The sequence below is a fragment of the Triplophysa dalaica genome, chromosome 14, assembly GCF_015846415.1.
Source record: "Triplophysa dalaica isolate WHDGS20190420 chromosome 14, ASM1584641v1, whole genome shotgun sequence".
NCBI lineage: Eukaryota > Metazoa > Chordata > Actinopteri > Cypriniformes > Nemacheilidae > Triplophysa > Triplophysa dalaica.
In genome coordinates this window covers 8,275,108-8,296,184 of record NC_079555.1, presented here as the reverse complement: position 1 = coordinate 8,296,184, position 21,077 = coordinate 8,275,108, and the positions used below count along the sequence as shown (strand labels likewise).

At 38.4% G+C, this 21,077-nt stretch overlaps 2 protein-coding genes across 4 annotated transcripts; one reads left to right on the top strand and one right to left on the bottom strand.

The window, feature by feature from the left end:
• The first annotated feature begins 255 nt into the window (after positions 1–255).
• On the top strand, positions 256–8,965 carry synm (synemin, intermediate filament protein). Its single transcript, XM_056766098.1, has 4 exons — positions 256–1,208; positions 2,464–2,588; positions 4,708–4,778; positions 4,887–8,965. The coding sequence occupies exons 1-4, from the start codon at positions 414–416 to the stop codon at positions 7,127–7,129; spliced, it is 3,234 nt and encodes a 1,077-aa protein (XP_056622076.1). The 5' UTR covers positions 256–413; the 3' UTR covers positions 7,130–8,965.
• Positions 8,562–19,517, bottom strand: ttc23 (tetratricopeptide repeat domain 23). Of its 3 annotated transcripts, none has more exons than XM_056766099.1 (11): positions 19,311–19,517; positions 18,746–18,920; positions 18,522–18,645; positions 18,035–18,176; positions 17,711–17,836; positions 13,349–13,520; positions 12,644–12,749; positions 12,416–12,543; positions 12,085–12,234; positions 9,538–9,620; positions 8,562–9,359 (listed from the first exon to the last, which is right to left on the bottom strand). In XM_056766099.1, exons 1-11 carry the CDS (start codon positions 19,382–19,384, stop codon positions 9,245–9,247), a joined length of 1,395 nt encoding a protein of 464 aa, XP_056622077.1. In that variant the 5' UTR covers positions 19,385–19,517; the 3' UTR covers positions 8,562–9,244. The 3 variants fall into 3 exon arrangements, with proteins under 3 accessions (XP_056622077.1, XP_056622078.1, XP_056622079.1); XM_056766100.1 differs by having other exon boundaries at positions 12,644–12,731; XM_056766101.1 differs by lacking the exon at positions 9,538–9,620.
• Between the last annotated feature and the right edge of the window lie 1,560 nt (positions 19,518–21,077).

The following is a 21,077-nucleotide window of genomic DNA, read 5'->3' as shown; positions in this document are numbered from 1 at the left end:
TCGCATCAAAAAGAGCCGGACGCACTCCTTTAACCGTCTCTCACTAAACAGGACGCCCATTTTAAATCCTACCATGGCGAAGGAGTCGGTCATGAGCGTGAAACTGACGTCATGACGTCAACTCACTAATTAATATTCAACTATCTCGCCAGTTGTAGCCAATCATTTAGCACTGCTGGGTTACGTGATTAATATTCATAAGCAAGGCGCCATAGTAGGATCCGTAAATTCGCTAACGGGACAGGGGAGCTCTACTCTGCACTTGTTCCCGTCTCCTCCTCCGCCCCACTGAAATCCGTCCCAGCGCGGCACACCGACGCACGCACAAACACTGATGACAACGAAAACTATTCGAGTTATATCTAACATAACGCTTTTAAGCTTGACAAAAATACCAAAATAGCAAAGAAAAGATGTTCCGAGCGATGGAGCCGTTCGAGAGCGAGAAGCTTCAACTCCAAGAGCTCAACCAAAGACTCAGCCAGTACTTACTTCGATCAAAACAGTTGGAGCAAGAAAACGCCTGTTTGACGAGCGAAATCAATTCAATCCGACAAAACCGCTCTGGAGAATGGGACAACAAACACATGTCAGAGTTACGGGACATGAGAAGACTGATGGAGCGCCTGTCCTTTGAGAAATGCAGAGCGGAGATGGAGCGAGAGAAACTGCGCAGTGAACTCCAGATGCTTCAGGCGATGCGCTCGGATGAGGCTGCGGTGAGCAAAAGCATCGATACCGACGTTAAAGTGTGGGAGAGGGAGCTCCACCACTCTCTTCAGACAAACGTCGGGCTGGAGGATCGGCTCATTCAGCTCGAAAACGAGTACAAGTTTTTGGAAGGTGCCCACAGGACAGAAGTGAACCATCTACGGGATCAGGTGCGCTCCCGGGCCGTGCGCGTAGTCACGCAAACGTATCACGCTCCTCCGGTTACGATGGAAGAGATGCAGCACTATGCTGCTAACTTTACCGAGAGCTGTCAGGAGACCTTGGACATGTATCGGTTACAGGTGAACGAGATCGAGGAGTCTATTAAAGCCGATCAGGCGATGCTGCAGGACATTCAGCGGGAGAAGAAGGAACACGCTGCGCAGTTTAATAGGCTGCGCGAAGAGATCAAGAACCAGACGCAAGTGCAGCTGCACCTTGAGGAGAAGCTCATGAACACGCAAGAACAATTCAGAGCTGAAGTCAATCAGTATCAGGTGGGTCGAGGCGATTTAACAAATTAAAGGGGCTTTATTGATGAAATCCTCTAGCATCCTTCCTTCTCAAAAATGAGGGTGCCACACCCACTGAAAGGAAGATTGGAATCTTATCATAAAGTTCATAGTTTGTATAAAGGGATAAGAAAACACACACACACACACACACACACACATTCATCCAAGCCAATCATCAACTTTATATATAACATTGTCCAATTTAGCACCTGTTCTTAAAATGGCCCCTTAGGAGCTCAAATGAGGAGTGCATCAACACTGCCAATATCCATGTTTACCATCACCAGCTCAATGTGCTTTAGATAAATTGGGCATTAATGCTTTTCATCCCATGATTGCTTTTCTCTGGGGAGCATGACAGATGCGCAGTTATTGAAGCAAGCATCACTAAAATGTTGTGGATGAAATTGAATAAGCTTTATGGAGAATGTCAGACTTAACGTATGACTGCATTTACACTAATCAACTTATTGCATGCCAAATGTACTGTTCAGTCTCTTAGCCAATAGGATGCCCTATAAATGTGCTTAGTAAACAGACTGGTTGGTCTGGGTTCAATAGATCACTTTGACAAATTTATTTAGGCAAAAATATTTTACATCCCATAAACTAATGTAGATATATTTTAAGGGGTTGACATTTTAAGTGCCCACCAGAAGCGATGGGGTTTGTGACATCGTTCTGTGTAATGGAAAAAAGTGCTTTAAGTGGAAAAAGTGTTGATATTTAAAAGATGGTTATTTGTATCTGATCGGTCCACATTGCTTTCGTTGACTAATAATATTGTTTTATTCTAAACGCCTGTGCCTTTAAATAAATAATAAGGTTTCAACAGGGAATGATGTTGCAAGAGCCTTTAAACAGGTGCATCCCAGAAACAGAAGCACCATAAATATACTTTAAATATACTTTGAATCAATGAGATGAAAGTGAACACCCTTCTGAAGGAGAAAAATATGAGATAAAAATAGCTTTTATAGTTTAAAGGTATATTCGGCTATTAAACTAATTTGTAAAGATAAAAATGTATACAATCATTTCATTTTACTTTTTAAGATAACAGTTATCTCCAAACTATTGGCTTTCTAATCACTTTCCAGATAAATCTATATTTAACATTTATTCCAAAATGTTTTCAGAACAAAAGCATTACATTTTTTAGCTTAATATCACATTTCTAGTTGATTGATTTATTTGATTTGATCTAATATTGAACCGTTTTCTTTCTGTCATACAGGGTATTATTGAGGATCTGGAGTATGAGCGCAGACTGCTCTCCAACACTATATCAGAGAAGCTAAAGGACCATCAGGATCTCTTACAGGTCAAGATGGGTCTCGCTCTGGAAGTGGCTGCGTACAGGTAGACACGTTGTATACATTTACATTTAGTCATTTAGCAGACGCTTCAGACCTACAAAGTAGGTGAAAACAATAGAAGCAATTTATGCAAAAAAAGAACAACAATGCATAGGTGCACAATATACGAAGCTACGATTTTTTTATAGACAAAATACTGAAATAGAGTTTATCTCTAAAAAGTGCTCTGGTATTCCTTCAACTCAAATGACACTGGCAATATCAATTTGGAGGGTTCATGTCCCGCGCGGTGGCTAATCGCATGTCTAAATTAAATCTGTTCATTCGTCCCCGAGACCTTCTGATAGAACTTATATTTCATGTCTGCACCGTTTGACAGTTCCCTCATACTCATGTGAGAGAAATACTGCCTTTGGTTTGATGCCAGTTCAAGCACAGGGAGAAATGACCTTTTGTTGGCTCTTAAAGTGAAGCTCTTATCTCCCAAATCCTTTTATGACATTAAATATTAATAGTAAAATTAGTTCTGCTTCATAGACTTTGGGCTGATATGATGTCTCCAGTCTATAGAAGCAGTGTGGGATGTCTGCAAGTCCTTGAAAAGTATTATGATGTCTAACATTTACAGTACATTTCAAAGTTCAGAAAATCTTAAATATAATGCAGAGGAGAAACTTTACATTGTGTTGGGAAAGATAGATAAAATATTTTTTGCAGTATTTATATTACAAAATGCAAACGTCTAAACAGGTCTTGCCAGGATCATCATGAGAAATGAAAATCCCATTTATTATAAATAAACCTAAAAAACGGTCTAAAAATATGAAACACTGAGCAGTGCTGTTTTGATATGAGACAGTTGTTTAAAGAGGAGGAAAGACAGGTTGCATATACATGTAATGCTTATGGGGCGAAGGAAATGACGTATATCATGTTTTAAGTATCGGAGGGGGTTTGTATGGAAGTTTTAAAGTTACAGCAGCAACAAACAACCTATTTACATGTATGGGTCGAAAATAGTTCTGATAAACTAAACTGTTCTCCATTCAAAGTAATATTTGTCTCAAGAGTACGTTTACAGACCATGAGCCCTGCAGATGTTGAAATGTATTTTTAGTTACTCCAGCAACAAAACAACCAACCCACCCCTTGGTAAGTCCAATTATAGTACCACCCCTCCTCCCTTGGTAAACCCTCTTGTTTTTATGACCCAGTCACTGTACATATGAAGAAGCAAGCAGATTTATCATAAATCCTCATCTATAAACAATTCATGCACTCAGAGATATTCAATAAATGCACATACAAAAATATATGTAAGTATATGTATGTATGTAATATAGAAGTTAAAAGGTGAAATATTTTTGTGTACAACAAATTGTTTCTAGTTTGCCATTCCATTTATACATCAAAATGATTTTGGTGGCTATTTTACTTTTTTAAAACAGATCAAATAGAGTGTCTCAGCATACAATGTATGCGGAAGATCCATCATTGCAGCTAGCATCATGAAATATCTAAACATATATTTTACATGAAAATATATTCAGGACTCATTTCTCTGGCCATATGCCAACCGTTATTTATTATTATTAGACTCTTTTGTCTGCAGATGTTCGGTCTGCTTAGTGTGTTGTTTAAAATGCTTGGAAGATCTTCTGAGACACGCTGTCTTTCCATTCGTCTGTTTAAAACTGCAGCACATTCTAAGCCGTAATGAAAACAGACGGGTACATTGTGACTGTTATTTTTAGTGCAGTCGTTCAGAGGAATCACAGGGAACTTGCAAAGGAATACTGAACTATAGCTCCAGAAGCTCAGCTTATCTTTTGTTTTCCACCACTTTTTCTTTATAATATCCTTGCAAAGGTAGGTTCAAAGCGTGTGACTCACATAACTTACTACACACAATGATGGAAATAAGACGCTGTGCTTTGTGACCTTCACTTTGTTTCTGCTTAGGACAAGCAGAAGGGGTATTTGTTTCTGCTTGGTAGGGTATTTGCTTGAGTGAGATTTTGCTCGGTGATGTCTGAGCATGAGGGTGGTCAGAACTCTCAAAAGAGGTGACAACTTGCCCCTATGCTTACGCTGTTCTTTAGATTGACCTTTTGATGTGTATAGTTGTGACTTTCACATTTTGTAATTGGCATGTTTTTCAGGGCACTTTTAGAAGAAGAAGGAAGACACGCTCAGATGTGGTCCAGTCAGCACTCAAGAGAAAGAACAATAGGTACAAGCTACAATTTCAATAATAAAACCCAATTTAAACAGTGTAATTATTTACATTTCCAGTGACTATTTTTGATCTTTTTAACGTAACAGTATGTTGTCTATCTAGATATAAAAATGCCACCCCATCCCTATACTCCAAGAGTATCCACTATGCCAGCAAGTTTGCTCAATTCAAGAAAACAGTTTGCAGGATATGATGTTAAATACATGGAGCCAAATTCCAGCATGAGAACTTCAGCTGTTTCAAGTCAGTTTCATTCTCAAGTGCCCTCCAGGATAGTCCCCATCTCTATATCAAATCGTGCCCAGCAAAGTCCAGTATCAAGAAGAGACATGATTGCTTTTACCAAAGCAGCGCAGGCAGCTGCAAAACCTAATGTCTCTTCTCTTGCTACAAAGAGAGAAATAGATGTCGGAATTAAGAGAAAGGAGGTTTCACAGCTTTCTTCAAAAAGCCTAGCTGATCACTCACTGCCCAGAATTGGAAATACGTCGAGCTCTCCTGCTTTACAAACCGCACAACCGAAGCCACTGAAAGTGGTATCACCTACCATAAGCAAGAGAGAAGACACCGTTGAAGAAAGCCACCAGAAAGAACCGAAGAGAATGGAGTCCAGACAAGATACATACCAAACAAAGACAACAACGAAGGAAGAAAACCAGCATGTCAAAGTAAAAGAGTCAATAGGTAAAGATGAGAAAGATTTGAAAGGCCAACAGAGAGATGTTAGAGAAACAGACAGAGCCAAAGCAACTGTGAAAGAAGAAACACATCACATCCAAATGAAAGAATTCAAAGGTAAAGATGAGAGAGAGTCTGAAAATGTAGAGCCTAAGGTATTTGTAGGTAAGGAAAAAGTATTAGATGCAGTTTCCATGGAAGATATAATTCAGCAGGTGATGAAACCTGCTGGTTTGGATCCTAAGGTTTGCTCATCCCCTGACTCCAGAATCACATACCATGTGGAGAAAACTGAGCAAGAGGATGGAACCACCAAAACTCAGATTGTCTTGCAATCTAAAGTGGAGGAGGAGCTAGACCTGGAGGAAGATTCAGCCCTAGAGGAATTCCTCAGCAAGGGAGTCAAGAAAATCACCCTGGAGAACATTAAAGGAACCCCAACGGGAAACATGATCCAGAACCTGCTGAGTCTTGGTCTTGAAGGAGAGAGTATGGAAAACAGGACTGTGAATGTGGAGATAATAGAAGAACCGGTCGAGTCTGAGAGTGATGAGGGTGAAATTGAAATAGGGGAGACTATGGAGATGAAATCTAAACCAAAGATCAAACCTTCTTCAATGTTCTTCCAAATCGAGGAGCTGGAAAGTGACACAAAGCCTCATGGGGAAAAACCTGAGATGAAAGTCGAGAACAGCTCTGTGAAGGTTCAAGAAGTAACCAGAGAGGAAACTTTACCGTATTTCTCCCACGGTCAAGAGTCGCAAGAATACTTTGTGTCCACACCTGAGGACAATATGTCTGAATCAGATGAGGGGGGGAGGTTTATGTCTTATTCTCATTATGGCGTCGTGGATGATCTATCCGATGAGAGATATTATCAGGAAGAGGAGCTCAAGATGCCCACAGCTGAGGGCCACAGTTACAGAGATTCGCCTGAGTACGACGACCACTCATTTAGCATCCCCGAATGCATCGAGGAGGAGGTGCATGTCTCTCCAACACTGCAACAATCCATTGTGGGGATCCTAAGAGAGGAATCATTAAGTCCAGAACAACAGCTTCGAGGAGCTATAGAACAAATCCAAGAGACTGTTTCTGGAGCCTTAAAGGAAGAACTTGCATTTTTCACAAAAGGAAGAGAGACGCCTGAAAACGTCTCCGTGGACATTACGAACAATGGAACCATGACCATTGTGGCAGAGCTTAACGTTTCTCAGACGCTGGAGGAGTCCGGGCTGCTCGAGGAACAAGAAGATCCATCTGAAGATCAGATAATGGCAGCGCTGAGCTCCGCACACCCAAGTCTCCAGCAGGCCCTGAGCACTGGAGCCGGAAAGGGATACACTATGAAAGTGTCCCGAGAGGAGATTCAAACAGAGGGAATGCCGTTGATGACAAGCGAAGAAGAGATCAGATCCTGGAGTCCAACTGATGAGGTCAGCAAAACAGAGAAACACATCAAGCTGGGTCCTACTGAGAGATCCTTCACTTTTAAGATGGATGTGAACAACGGCTCTTCAGCATCGGCAAGTGGAGGAGTCAGTGAAGCTCAATCGCAAAGAGGAACATCAGAGTTTCTGCAGACCCAGATGATTGACCCCCATTTGAAGGTCTGCCACGAGAAAAGAATCGCAACTGTTTATCTCGAAAGTCCCAAAGATGACTAAGCTGATGGGAGGAACATTCGCAAATATGTTACGAATTAAAATATCAATGCCAATTATAAAGAAGAAACAAAATGTGGACAAAAGTAACAGGATGTGGTTGACACGAATCAAAAATCCACAATTCTCTTATTTTCTGTTATATATAGTATGACAAAGGGCAAGTACTTTGGTATAACCTTGACTATATATATATTTTTAAACTACCTGGAATGTTTATTTAGCTTCAATTATATGCAGCAGGCTTGCTTGAAGTACATAAGGTTAGAAACAGATAGACATTTTTTCAATGAATGTCATTTCATCATCTTACAAAAATATGAAAGTAAGAAGTATCTGTGACACTGACAAAACAAGCATTGTACGTTTCAAGGAACAGTACAAAACCACTTTGTGGCAAAGATCTTAAAGTGACAGTTAACTCAAAATGAAAATTATGTCACAGTTTGATCATCTTATTGTCATTTCAAACCTGTATCACTTACTTTTTTTCCACAAAAAACACAAAAGATCATTTAAAGAACGTTGGTAACTGGCGCTCATTCACTTGCATTGGTTTTGTGAATTGGGTGCCGGCGCTGTTCGGTTACCAACTTCTTCAGATATCTTCTTTCGTGTTCTGCAGGAGAAAGCCATTCAGGTTTGAAATGACAAGAGGGTGAGCAAATGATGACAGAATTTTCTTTTTATTTGGGTGAACTATCCCTTTAAGATATTTTAGTAGCAAATATTTGTGGCAACACATAAAATGTGTGAAGTGGGATCTACGTTTAGCCCCAGTCACAGTGTGCAGCTCTTCTCAGGCTGGGAAATTCCATACTGTCCTTCCCGTCTCCCGGAGATCTCTTAATCCTTAAATGACATTAGACCAGCAATGACTAATCTAGCAGTTCTCTTGCAGGACGACACATTTCTCATCGCTCTGGTTACGTACAGAGAGACAAAAAGGGAGGAAGAGAACAGGAGAGTAATTGTAGAAACCTCACATTGGAAATAAGTGCAAGGCAGCTTACACAGAAGTGTGTAAGTGCTTCAGGAATAGCTAGTGAAGTGCTGTTAAGTCTGTGTCACAGCCTATTACTCAGAATGAGGATTCACCTCCATTAAAGGAGCATGTCTAATGAGTGGCTATTTTTAGAATTCATACTCTGTCTTAAAACCTTTTATACACACCTCACAGTAAAGCAGTGTAGCGGCTTTAGACTAAAGCTGTAAAAACCATTTAATCTATTTTTGTAATACCTTCATACATTTTGTTTTATCTTTAGATTGATATCAAAGATATTTACATTCATGTTCATGTGATGGTAATAATGGTTGGGCATACTGTAAATGTATGTGTGGTGGGTATATGATGTAATAGAATGAGAAGGTATGTGCTTGTCACTATCATTTAATTTCATTTAATTCGTTTTCAAGCATTTATTTTCAAGTATCCTTTTCACATCTTCATAAAGCTTTATTCAAATCTACAGGATCCATCAGAAAGAGAATATGTTAACATACAAATGGTAGAAAATATGGATATTATGAATAGATGATAGTTATGCTTCCTCATCCATAAATATTTTAGCTTTGAGTGAGATGTCTTTCAGCACCAAATATCTTTAAATATATGTCGGGTTGTACGACTGTGTGAACACTGTGTATGTGCATGTATGCTGTCCTAACAGATTTACTGTATGCTGTTCAACATGCACGATCATAGCAATGACTGTTTTGCTTTGACAGACCACAATCGCAAAAGGGATGTTTTGTATGCTGTTTTACTCTTAAGATAAGGTCTGCTCAGCTGTCTAAAGACTGATTTACAACTAAATAAACAAATTCTTACAGACAGTGTTAAAGAGTCCCGTTCAATTCTGTTAAAAGATACACAAACAACAGCAGATCTTCTTTATCACAACCCCGAAAGTGTATGTGGTCACTGTTGGACTGTTCCCAGTTCTTGTTCTTCAGAAGTACACTCAGATGCCTGGCAACCGAGATTAAAGCTTGAAGCTTGTCTGCTGTGAAATATTGCCTTGTTTTATCTTCACCCTTGGTAAAATAGGATGAGGTCAAACATTCCTGACAGTCCAAGCCACTTTTATGAGATAGGCCTGGCGCGCAGTGCTCTTACAAGTTTGAGATACTTGATTTCAGTTCAGTTGGAGATGAGACCACCGCACAGAACGGAGGTCTTGTTTCAAGTTGACTTTCGGTCTTACGGCTACCATGAACCTCTGGGGACCTAAAAGAAGAAAAAACATCACAACATAGGGCATCTATAAATATTAGTAGTCCTTAATCAATATTCACTAATATGCTACTTCCTATAAGAGTTAAATGTTAATGTATTGCTCTGAATACATAGTATTACAGCAGCACTTTCAGTGAAATTTGTACTCCTCATTTGGCAGAAGACTCACTGAAACAGCATGTCCACAGTTCTTTGTGTAGCTTTGGTTTTTTTGTGCTGAGGACCGTACAGCATGATCTGAATATCCAAACACTGAAAGAGATTGAGAACGATAATGTTGTTTGAAGAAAATGGTTGTGAATTCTGGCCCACAAGGGATTTTAAACAGTTGCGGTGTCATAAACAATGTGACCAACAACAATGTTAAATCAAAGCTTATGAATTATGTAATAACAATAATAATATCCTATTTAATTTAATTATCTTTGCTATTTGGGACTTGTGTGATAACGCTTAGAGAGGCACTGTGTTCATCTATAATGTTCACAGAATTGAAAATTATTATTAATATCAATTTGACATTTAATGACTAGTCTTGATCATTTGATCACCAAGAAAGCACAAAAAAGGGAGCTTTAACTTTTTCCTATGTATATACATTTTCCCAGAGGAAATATTCACGTTGAATTTAAAGACAATATATTTCACAAAAAGCATTTACTAAAGGTTATGCAACTGTTAATGCACGGCGTTGTGGACATCTTGACTCTGATTTCCCAGACATAGTAGAGAGGCGGAGTGCATTTGGCACACACATACTGTATTACAGATCAGCCTCAAATAAACTCCCTCTCATTCACTCGAGAACATTCTCAAAACAGCAACGGTGGAAAAACACACTCAGAATTACAACATGACAGCAGCGCTTTCATAAAAACACAGGAAAATAACAGTTCAAAGTTTCCTTGATGTTTGAAAAGTTTCAGTTGATGTTTTCAGCACTTTCCATCATTGGCACTAGTGATGTCATAGAGGCCCGAGTGAAGCAAAACAATCACGCCGCCTCTCAAAAATGTGTGTGGGTGCAAGTCTGTTATGAAGAACGTTTGTCTTCATAGGTGCATTGAAACATTTGCTTTCTTAAAAACATAAGAAGTAAGGAAAATAAACGCCTCTCTGTGTTTTAAATGCAAACCATTGGCTTTGAGCCAAAGTGGGGTCTAAACTGGGGATGTGTTGCTCTGGACTGCAGCTGCTGTCGTGATTTCAGCAGAAAGAACATGACATGAGCTCCTCCTATCTGTCAGAGGTAACAGAGAAAGGTTATGAGCCTGAGGAGATGCAGAGCCCGGGACCACTGACTCACACAGACCCTCCACACAACAAAGACACGTAGCAACAGTGTTTACTTATAGACAAGTGGGTACATGTTTCAATAGATAAAAAATGTCACACTTTCCCATTTTAGTTAGCTTTGTGGGAATAAAAACGCTATGAGCACATTTAGGAAATACTCCATATTTGACCATTTATCCTGGAATAAAAAGGATCAGAATTTATCATCTTTATGCATCAGATCAAGATTAGTGTTTGCGTTTTGTTTACTAATTATTTGCTACAGCAACAATGACTCTGATGTAGATAAATCAAATTGAGAACTAGGGTGTGGCATGACTCCTGAAGGACACACTATATTAAGGGAGGATTGGCCTGTGCAAGAATATTATTGTCCAGCCTAAATTTAATCAGGATTTATACTTTAATGTTTATATGCGGTTAGCAGCTCTAACAACATTGGTTGAGCTGATGTTGTTATAGTGACTCCAGTCAGACCTTTCTAACAAACAAATTGATTGGAAGTGCAGAAATTGCACACTTTAAATAGCGCTCAAATTTGTCTGAACTAAAAGAAATTTCAACACTATCATAGGGTCCATGTCTATTCCACTGTTAAAGGACCAGTTCACCCAAAAATAAAAATTCTGTCATCATTTCCTCACCCTCAAGTTGTTCCAAATCTGTATAAATGTCTTTGTTCTGATGAACACAGAGAAAGATATCTGGAAGAATGCTTGTAACCAAACAGTCCTTAGCTTTCATGGACTACCGTTGTAAAAAAAATCTTTATCAATTTGTTGGTTCTGTTAGAAGATATTTTGTACAATTTAGTAAAGCAAATCGTTCTGGGGCACTTTTGACTAATGTTGTATTTTTTTCAACTATGGTAGAATATTGGCCAAAACTGTTTGGTCACAAGCATTTTTTCAAATGTCTTTCTCTGTGTTCATAAGCACAAATTTATACAGATTTGTTACGATTTGAAGGTGAGTAAATAAATGATGACAAAAATGTTATTATTTGGGGTAAACTGCTCCTTTCGGTTTATTCAGAGACTTTAAGTCTAGTGGATTTGTGTTTTACATTAGATTCAGTGCCATATTATCTGATGAACTCGGCAATCTCCAACAGCCGTCAAAATGTCTGCCAGCATGAAGAAGGACTGAGTACACAATCAAATTCCTTGAGACATTTCATGAGGAAAAGCATTCCTCTCGAGGGAAATATCTGGGATTCTCCACTCCAAGATATGAGAACAGCTCTGTGGACAAATGTCCTAAGACCTTGGTCTAAATAGCTGTTCCAATATCTTTTGGTGCAACTTTGTGTGACGTCACAATGAAAACGACCAGTTCTGTGATTGTATATAAAGAAAGAAAGATGTACACTAAAAAACAAGTGAGTCCTCAACCTAGCATGTGTGTTATTTCTAAATCACCTTTCTGAGGGTCCTGTGGGCTTGTCTCATCTGGCCCTGTGTCATCTCCACTCCACCAATCAACTGCAGTGCTTCTGTCATCTCTGCGCTCAGTTCACCAAAGGTGCTCTTTTTAAGAGCTAAAGACTCTCTTTGGATCTGAGCACTTTTCTGAGAAACCGAAACACACATAACTTATACAAAAATGTTCTCAACATAACAAATATGAAGTTGTTATCTGACAAATTAAAAATGGCTGTTTTCACTACATGTCATCAATATAATAAGCATTAGTCTAGTATCAAAATATGAATCTGTGTACACCACTTCCAGTTGTTTTTTCAAAACCGACCTCCTGCTGTCCGGTGAGTAAGAGGAAGTGACTGTAGTCATCTTGGACCGATAAGGTGAGCCCATCCCGTGGGCCTAGTGCACTCTTGTAAACGCTTATGCTTTCCTCAAAATACTGTGCTGCTGAATCTTTTCAATCACACATAGAAGAACATAGTCACAATCTTTCACATTGTCCTTTCACATTATTTTCACACAGAGACACAAAACATATAGTAATAGCCGTCACCGTTATGTTGAGGCTCTGAAGTGGAGGAGTAAGCCAGTGCCAAACTGTGAGCGGTGTGGGCCTCCTCTAGACCCCCAGGACTCTGACTCTGAGCAATGGAATGAGCCTTCAGATGAAGGAGAACAGGCAAAAAAATAGACACTATAGATTTATCACATATCAAACACCACACAATTAAAAGAGACTTTGCTTCAAAGGGATTTAAAGGGATGAAGGTGAAAATATAATTAAAGAATTTTCATTCTTGGGGCTCCCCTTAGTGGTCCAATTCTGTTCCTTAACTTTAATGTGAGACGGTTTCATCGGACACACACGCCTAACCTGAAGTTAACTAGTGGCTAGTAGTATAACTTCATATTTTATGTAATTTTATTATTACTTTATATTAAAGTATTGCATTTTATTGTATATTAATTGTATTATATAAACAATTTGTTAAATGGGTCAGTTAACATTTACTGTAAGCTTAGACAAGACGGTTCTCCTACCGGTAACCCCAAATACTGGCTAGACATACTTTTAACTTGCTGTCATTTACTTTTGCTTGTTTTCATAAATATTACAGGGACTTTATTCTTTGTGGATGTGTACCGGAAGTTAAGTTTGGGCCACAAAAGCATGCATGCGCATTAACAATTGTTTATATCCATCTATGTAGTATAATTCTCATACGGGTGAGTCAGGAAAAAACTCTGCAGTGTTAACCTGTAGAAGATGCTCAATGGCTCTGTCCAGGCGTCCCTGTGTCTGTTCAATGGCTGCCATGTTCCTGTATATAAGGCAGTTACGACTTAGTTGACCTCCATCTCGCTGCAACTCCAAAGCTTTTTCACATTGACTCAGGGCCTCCTCAGCTCTGCCCTGGCGCTGGTACACTCTATAACACAAAACAAGCACACACACATATGACAAAGATGTCATTTATCTTGTATCCATATCGTCATATGCAGCACATTGTTGACCTCCTTATACATTTCATCACCGTATCAATGCTTCAGTAATGCCAAGCATGGGTGAAAATGCCAGAACACAATGAAAGGAAGATGCTTAAGCAGTGAGGAAATAGTTGACTGTTCATGGCCACTGGTAAAAAAAACAGAAAGTATTGCTGTATTCTGACAGGCTTTTCCCAGCACCTTCGGGTGAATAAGCATTTGTCTCTTTTATTAAGATCTGGAGTTCAGCAAATCCAAATATTCCCTGCAGTACTGAACTCATTGCAGCAGAGCTCATGTCTTTATTAGGTCTGATTCTCCTCTCTCAATATCAGCCTGGAGGCATTCTGTCTCCCTCCTGAACAATGCACAGAGGACTGACTCACAGCTTTCACTGTTCGCAAATACAGAACAGACTATTCTACTGTATTCTATACATGCAATTCTGTTCATATAGCAAAAACTAATCCTGTTCTCAAATAACTGTAATTATGCAATAAAAAATTATATTTTCAATTATACCGCCTATTGGGCCCCACATCTCCAATATGGACATCTTTCATGTGGAGACCAGATGCAGACATGATCAAGAAGAGATTTCCTTTTGCATAAATCTTACTTGCTTAAAGGCAAAGTCCTTCTGGATTCATCCAGTCTAATGGATCACTAACTCAATTCCCTCTCTCTGGGAGAGTAACCTGCTCATCCAACATGTTCAATTAATACAAGGACACTGAATTAACCTTTGCAGCATTTCTGAAGATGGTAATGCCATGGTGCAGCTAGGATAGCGTTATCTAAAGTGTCATCATTTACTCACCCTCCACTGTCTGTCTTCTGCAGAACACAAAAAAGATATTGTGAAAAATGCTGTTAACCGAACAATGGCGGTACCCATTAACTTGCATCGGTTCTGTTTCCATACAATAGGGTGAATGCTTGATTGTATGGCCGTTGTTTGAAATATCAGTTCGATGTTATCTGATATCAAAATCCACATAAAGATAAAGGTATAAATCAGCATTTTTTTGTATTAAACAAAGTTGTTGATTTAGAGGTAAACATATAGTTATGAAGTGAAAGTTCTGGTATGTAAAAGTTTCCGATGACACCGGTAAAACTAATATTATTTGTTTTAGATGTAATACACACGGTGCATGTTTGTATCTCCTCTTTGCCCCGCCTCCTGAATACGCAGATTTTTTTACAAAGCTCATCACTCTGTAAAGCGAGGTGTGCTATGATTGGCCAGTTAACCAGTGTGTTGTGATTGGTTGAATACTGCAATCATGTGACGGAAATGTTACACCTCTTACCAGATTTGGAACATCAGGTTCCAAAGCAAATGTACTGAAAGGTACGCCCACCCTGCATTCAAATCATACAACGAACTGACGTAGATTTGTGGGGTTGTGGTTACACAAGGCGTTTCAGGCAGGTCTGGGTGAGCATAAGTTTTAAGATAGAATGCATCGTTTATTGCAACACTTTCATTTTTGCAATTTTTTACGTGTCTAATAAATGCATGGGCAACTTCTAAGACACCAAAGACACAGAAAAACACATATTCGCGCCATATGGCCCCTTTAATTGTGCATATATCAACAATTTTAGAAGTACTCCAGCATAGATGATCTCACATCTACACACATGGACTCACAACATTTAAATAATGATTTAATGGGCTTTTAAATCTACCACTCATAGCATCCTTACAGTGAACATTATGCTTAATTTGTCATACCGACCATAATTAATCTAATGCTAGTGTAATGAATGTTTCTTAGTTTTACTTAGTGTATATTTTATGATTGCAATATATATTGTATGTTGTCCAACAACACCAGTTTACAAAATAACTTTTACAGAAGAATTATAACATCTTGATTTGACTGTGATATCTGATTTGCTTTAACTCATGGGAAAAGTTAGCAAAATGGCAAATATATGTTTTTAAACCTGACTCTGAGGTTTTCTCACAGGAGCCAGTGTGTAAGCTGGATCACCCTGGCAACTTTTCAAGCCTGCATCAGAAATTCCACACTCTGAGCCTCCATTTAGGGGCAGCTGGGAAGTGCCAACTCTACTGCCTCGCTGCCTGGGAACAGAAACCTAAACACATCACGTTATGCCACACGGTGCCAACGCAATACCGGCCGTCCTCTCAGGGTTCCTCTGTGGGAGGAGAGATATGATCTGCAAGGAGAAATCTGATTTAATGTCCGTTGTGCAAGGATGTAATGGAATTAGAGATTTTTACATGAACTGCCAAGTAGTCCCCCAAGCCTTATGCTTAGTAATTGTTAACAGACCAATACTGACGCAGACCGGGTATGAAAGATTCTGCTTTGATAAAAAAAAAATACTGTATAAGGGAGCCAAACAAAACAAAGTGGATTTCAGGAGACATTTAAAAATAAAATGAAATAAACATTTTGCAGATGGATTACGTCATGCTTGCATAACAGTCCGTTGGCTTTGCCAAGTTTAGTTTTACTTAATTAACATAAGTGGAGAGTGGTATAAAAGGTAAAAGCAGCTTCAAACAGAACAGCTAAAATATCTCCGGACAGGGACAAGTAGTCCTGTCCACCAACCCAGATCATTGGTTAAGGCCAAAATTTCACATGTGAAACTGCACATGCACTCTTTTACCTAAGTTGACATCATATAGAATTTCTAAATAAATGTAAGTATTATGGCTTGTGGGAAAAGACTCCACTTTGATGAAATAACTTTGGCTTGTTTCATTGTTTCTAGAGGTGTGCGTTAACTGTGGATGTATGTGTTGACTGCACAGGATCACTCATTTCAAATATATCAACACAGCCTATTCGGTCAACCTACTAAAAAGAAAGCTATTACAACAACTTCTATTTCCCGCATTCTTGCGGTACAACAAAACACCAAACTCCTAATCCCTGATCTCTAACTCATCTGATGTGTGCACTTCACCCTCACTGGCACAGATGGCACATGGCCTTTACTGACACAACAGTAATAAAACCTGAGATGGTACTACTGTTGCTATCCACTCACAACAACAACAAAGCAAGCCACGGCCATTCACTGTCACAGTCAAACCTGTGGTGAGAGCAGCCACAATAAACAAACAGATCAATACAAGCTATTGAACAAGTTCATCAAGTGTTTCTGTGGGACAACAATTCCCCCTTAGAAACATTAGATCTTTGGATAACACTGTCTCTAAAATACAAACCAAATGATTCTGCAAAGCAACCTTCCTGTTCACTTTTTCTTAATTTATTGATTCCAGTGACCTTAGATTTGGCTTTGCGGGTTATTGTGCAGAACAAATCTCATGAAAAATGTATACGAGATGCTGATGCTTGCTACTCTGAATTGGACTGAACACTGTCTGTGAAAAACAGCAAAACGTCCTTTCATCGCACTTACTCTAAACTCTAAGCACACACTTGTGCTCATGTTTTATTTAGCTATCGATAGGATATACCACATACCACAAACTGTTGTAAATGACACTTATAATTTTTATAAAATAAATATAATCCAGACCTTAAAATAAACTGATTGAATTGAAATAAATTGAAATCGAAATGAATTTATAGAATTTAAAAAGAACATTTAATGTCAAATCTAAATCTTGATATTTTGTATCGCCCTTGAGAAGTTTTGTGGATCAGGACCACCACCTTGTGGTAAAAGAGATTCCCTACACTCCTGATATTACCTTGATTTCCATATGATGGGACAGGAGGTCATGTAATCGTTCTGTTGGTTTGCCAAACTCCTTTCGGAGCACAAAATCTAACTTAATGTAGTGTAAACACATACTGATGCATATATGAAAGCGTTCATTGTGTTCACTGTGTTAACTTGGAGTGATGCCACGAAAAACATGGATTCAAACTTGAACCTGATATTTGAAACTGCAGAAGTCAAAAGAAATAAATAGACCCCAGCATGTGATTGACTGTAGAGGTTTGTTTGAATATCAAAGTGAACTCGGCTGTCGTGACTACATTGGGATGTTTTGGGGGTTTAGATAAACCTTGTTTTTTCAATGCAAGTTGTAAAACCACAAATGCATATTGAATCTGTTGTGTTGCTGTCTCGTTTAAGTAAACACAGGTTTATAAAGCTCTTGTACCTTGCTAAATTAGTAGATATCTCATACTCCGTGTCCAATCTGTCAGTGTCCAAAATTGCTTCTATTGCGACAATGTCTCCCATTATTCCTCTTGCCTCCTGAAAGCTGGACTCGGCCTTTGCGAGAGTGCACATTGTTAAGAACTCACAATGTTGAAGAGCATGTCAAATTTAAACATTTTTACAATTCTTTGCTACAAACATTTGTTTTCTACATGATGAATGACAAAAATCTTCTTTTAAGACACAAGTCATAAGACACTATGAACTGTAATAGCATCGCACACACACAAATATACATCTATAAACAAATATGCAAGGATATTTTCCCAGAAATAGAGTTGCACTTCCTAGAGTTTGATGTGCACTAAGGCAACATTTGAGGTAGCTCACTCTCTCCCCCTGCTGGTTGGAACCAAGTACTTCAAGTGCTTGGGATGCATGTTCTTCTGCCTGATGTGGCCAACCTTGAAAAATAGGAGGTAATGGACTTTTAATTTTATAAATGACTATCTAAAGAAAGATTACTTGTTTCAATTTTCCATTAAGAGTAAATTATTGGAAAACAACAATAACTTTCTTGGTTCCTGTACTCATCCCATAACTTGTTTGGGTCCTGTGCTGATCTGGCTATTACTTCTGAACAGCTTTGAAAATATATTTTCAGGTACAATGTACATTGTACTTGAGTTCTAATCTTAAAAAAAAAATGGCACCAAGACCACAATATAATAAAGAATCAATTAAATGTGTAACATTTCATTTGATACCTATTGCACCCATTCAACACATGAAATTGTGAATACATTTACCTTTGTACTGCAAGTAGGCTTTAGCCAGCCTAGACTGTGCTTGGACCACTGCAAAATGCTCATTTCCATAAACCAGTCTGCTCAGTGCTAGGCATCGCACAAGCTCTTTAATGCAGCCATCATACTGTTAATGCCATACAAGCACATAGTTATACCATTAAACTAGTCAAATGAAACTGGACAGGACAAAATAAGTGTATATGAGAATGATTTTATCAACGCACCTCTTCTCTATCAGCTAAAGACTGCATCCGTCTCTCACAAACCGAAAGTTTTTCTGCAGGTGTCATCATGCTGTAGCTCTTCACATCATCTTCTTTCTGTGAGACTATTGTTGAATCGGCTTCCTGCAAGGATCCTCCTGAACTTGCGCTGCTGTTCATGTTTAACCTTGTCAATCTGTAAAGAATTGTAAAAAACTAGTGAGCAGGACACCAGCTTTTGACAGGAAAGAAGTTTTTTCCACTGATTTGGGCAAACGTTCTTGGCATAGCCACGTAGGGGAGCCAGAGGCTACAGTAGTGTCCGAACAATCTTATATTTACCAAATCACAGTAACTGTCTACGTTTATTATTTAGCTAACTATACAGTACAACGTTGTTTATTTGTCGATTTCGTATAAATTTGTAATCTACATTAAGTGTTTAAAAAGACAAATAATAATAGCACTGATAAAGAAAACAAACTTTTTAATTGAACTTTGTAGGCTCGGTCTCTCGTGTAAGAACTACAGTATTTTTGAATCAACTACAAAAAAAAAACGTGAGACTGCATGCAGAGATACATACGGATCGTCATCCAGTCCACTTTCGCAGCTCTGTTGTGATGCGCAAAATAATCCGCTCTGTGATGCTAGACTCATGTTAGTGACGAAAAACAACAAAACTTATCACGAAGAGACCTTTAGGTAGGAAACGATTATTAGTTTTCAACTACTATTAGTTTTTAATGACGTTATGCGCTTTGGAGACTGAAACATAGAGCTATGCAACCAAGTAACGAATATGCCTAAAATCCAAACAAACGCTGTGATTGGTTATCACGAGCACATGGGTAGGACACGTGACTGTTAACTCAGTCCTATAATGAAGGGAATGTTGTTGCCAAACCTCTAGATTTCAGCATTTTCATTTAAGACCGCCAGAGATAGTATAACAACATTAATGCCAGTTGTGGTACTTCACAAAAAATGTCCTTAATTAAATTATACAAGAACACATCTATAATTTAGAAATGTTAGTGTTTCTCATCTCAAAGACACCCGAAAGGAACAAACACACAAACAAGAAAATGACGTCAATTTTCCTTGTTTCCCACTTTTTCACCTTTTATGACAACCGCAGAAACTTAACTTACCCACTATCATTAATAAAGACTGAAAATCATTTAAAGGTTGATTTGACCAAAAACATATAAGTTACCACCAATTTAATTATTTATTTATTTAGATCACATCAGAATGACAGTTTATGTCTATCTGACATTGAATTTGCCAGCTATCCATCTGGCACAGGTACGTCTGTAATACGTCTGCTAAAGATCTGGAGATCTGGAAAACATCTGCAAAACATCATAGAAAGAGCAATTATACATCCATTCTAAATCATAAACATCGTACAGACTTCTTATAGATGTCTATATGACATTTGACAGTAGAAGTCACGTCTCCGAGACGTATTGCAGATGAGCAAACTTTTTCTTGCAGATGTCTTACAGATGTAAATGCAGACATCAAATGACGCCAGATGTAGCGTGCTATCAGGGTGGATAGATCTCAGTTAATACTTATTAAACCAACAGACGGTATGGGAAACAACTGGTATTATCACAAATGACAGAATGACCTATTTCTGATTTGTTCATATTATTCCTATTTCTTCCTGTTTTGACTTTCTGTTCAATTTAATTATTTTCTATGGCCTCATAGCTGTTGGATCCAGAACCAGACAAACAGAAACTGTGGCCTCAATTGAAAAATCATATTCTGTCCTGGTATAATCTTCACTTAAGCACTTGAGATAGTCATGCTGATCCCACTCACCATATGTGTGACCCTTTTTTTTACGTAATTATAGTAAATGATTTCTAAGATTGACAGAAACATGGTTGCAAACTTTGAGAGAAGTCTTAAAGTTCATATTATTTCTTATCTTAAACAGAACACAGAATGATTGTCTGTGTAATTTCGTCGTTTGAGTATTGATCATATTCATAATTTATACACATGCAGTTTTTATAAAATCATATGCTGAAGTGCAACATGTTTTCATGCTTCACACTTCACACAAGTATTTTTTTCCAAACAAGTAGTTCGGTGACAATGTTCAGTGTTTTGTCATTTGAATGTATAAAATGTATTCATTTGCCCCATTGGGTCTATAGTGATGGAGATGCTAGGCTGCTTGTGAAACAGTGTGATTCGTGATTTTGTGTCGTGTCCATAGGCCAATAGCATTATATAACATAAAACCATAATCATATTTTACTCAAATACAAAATAAACTGGCGACACAGAGGTTAACCCAAGCGGCGCTAAAATAAGATCGTATTCATGT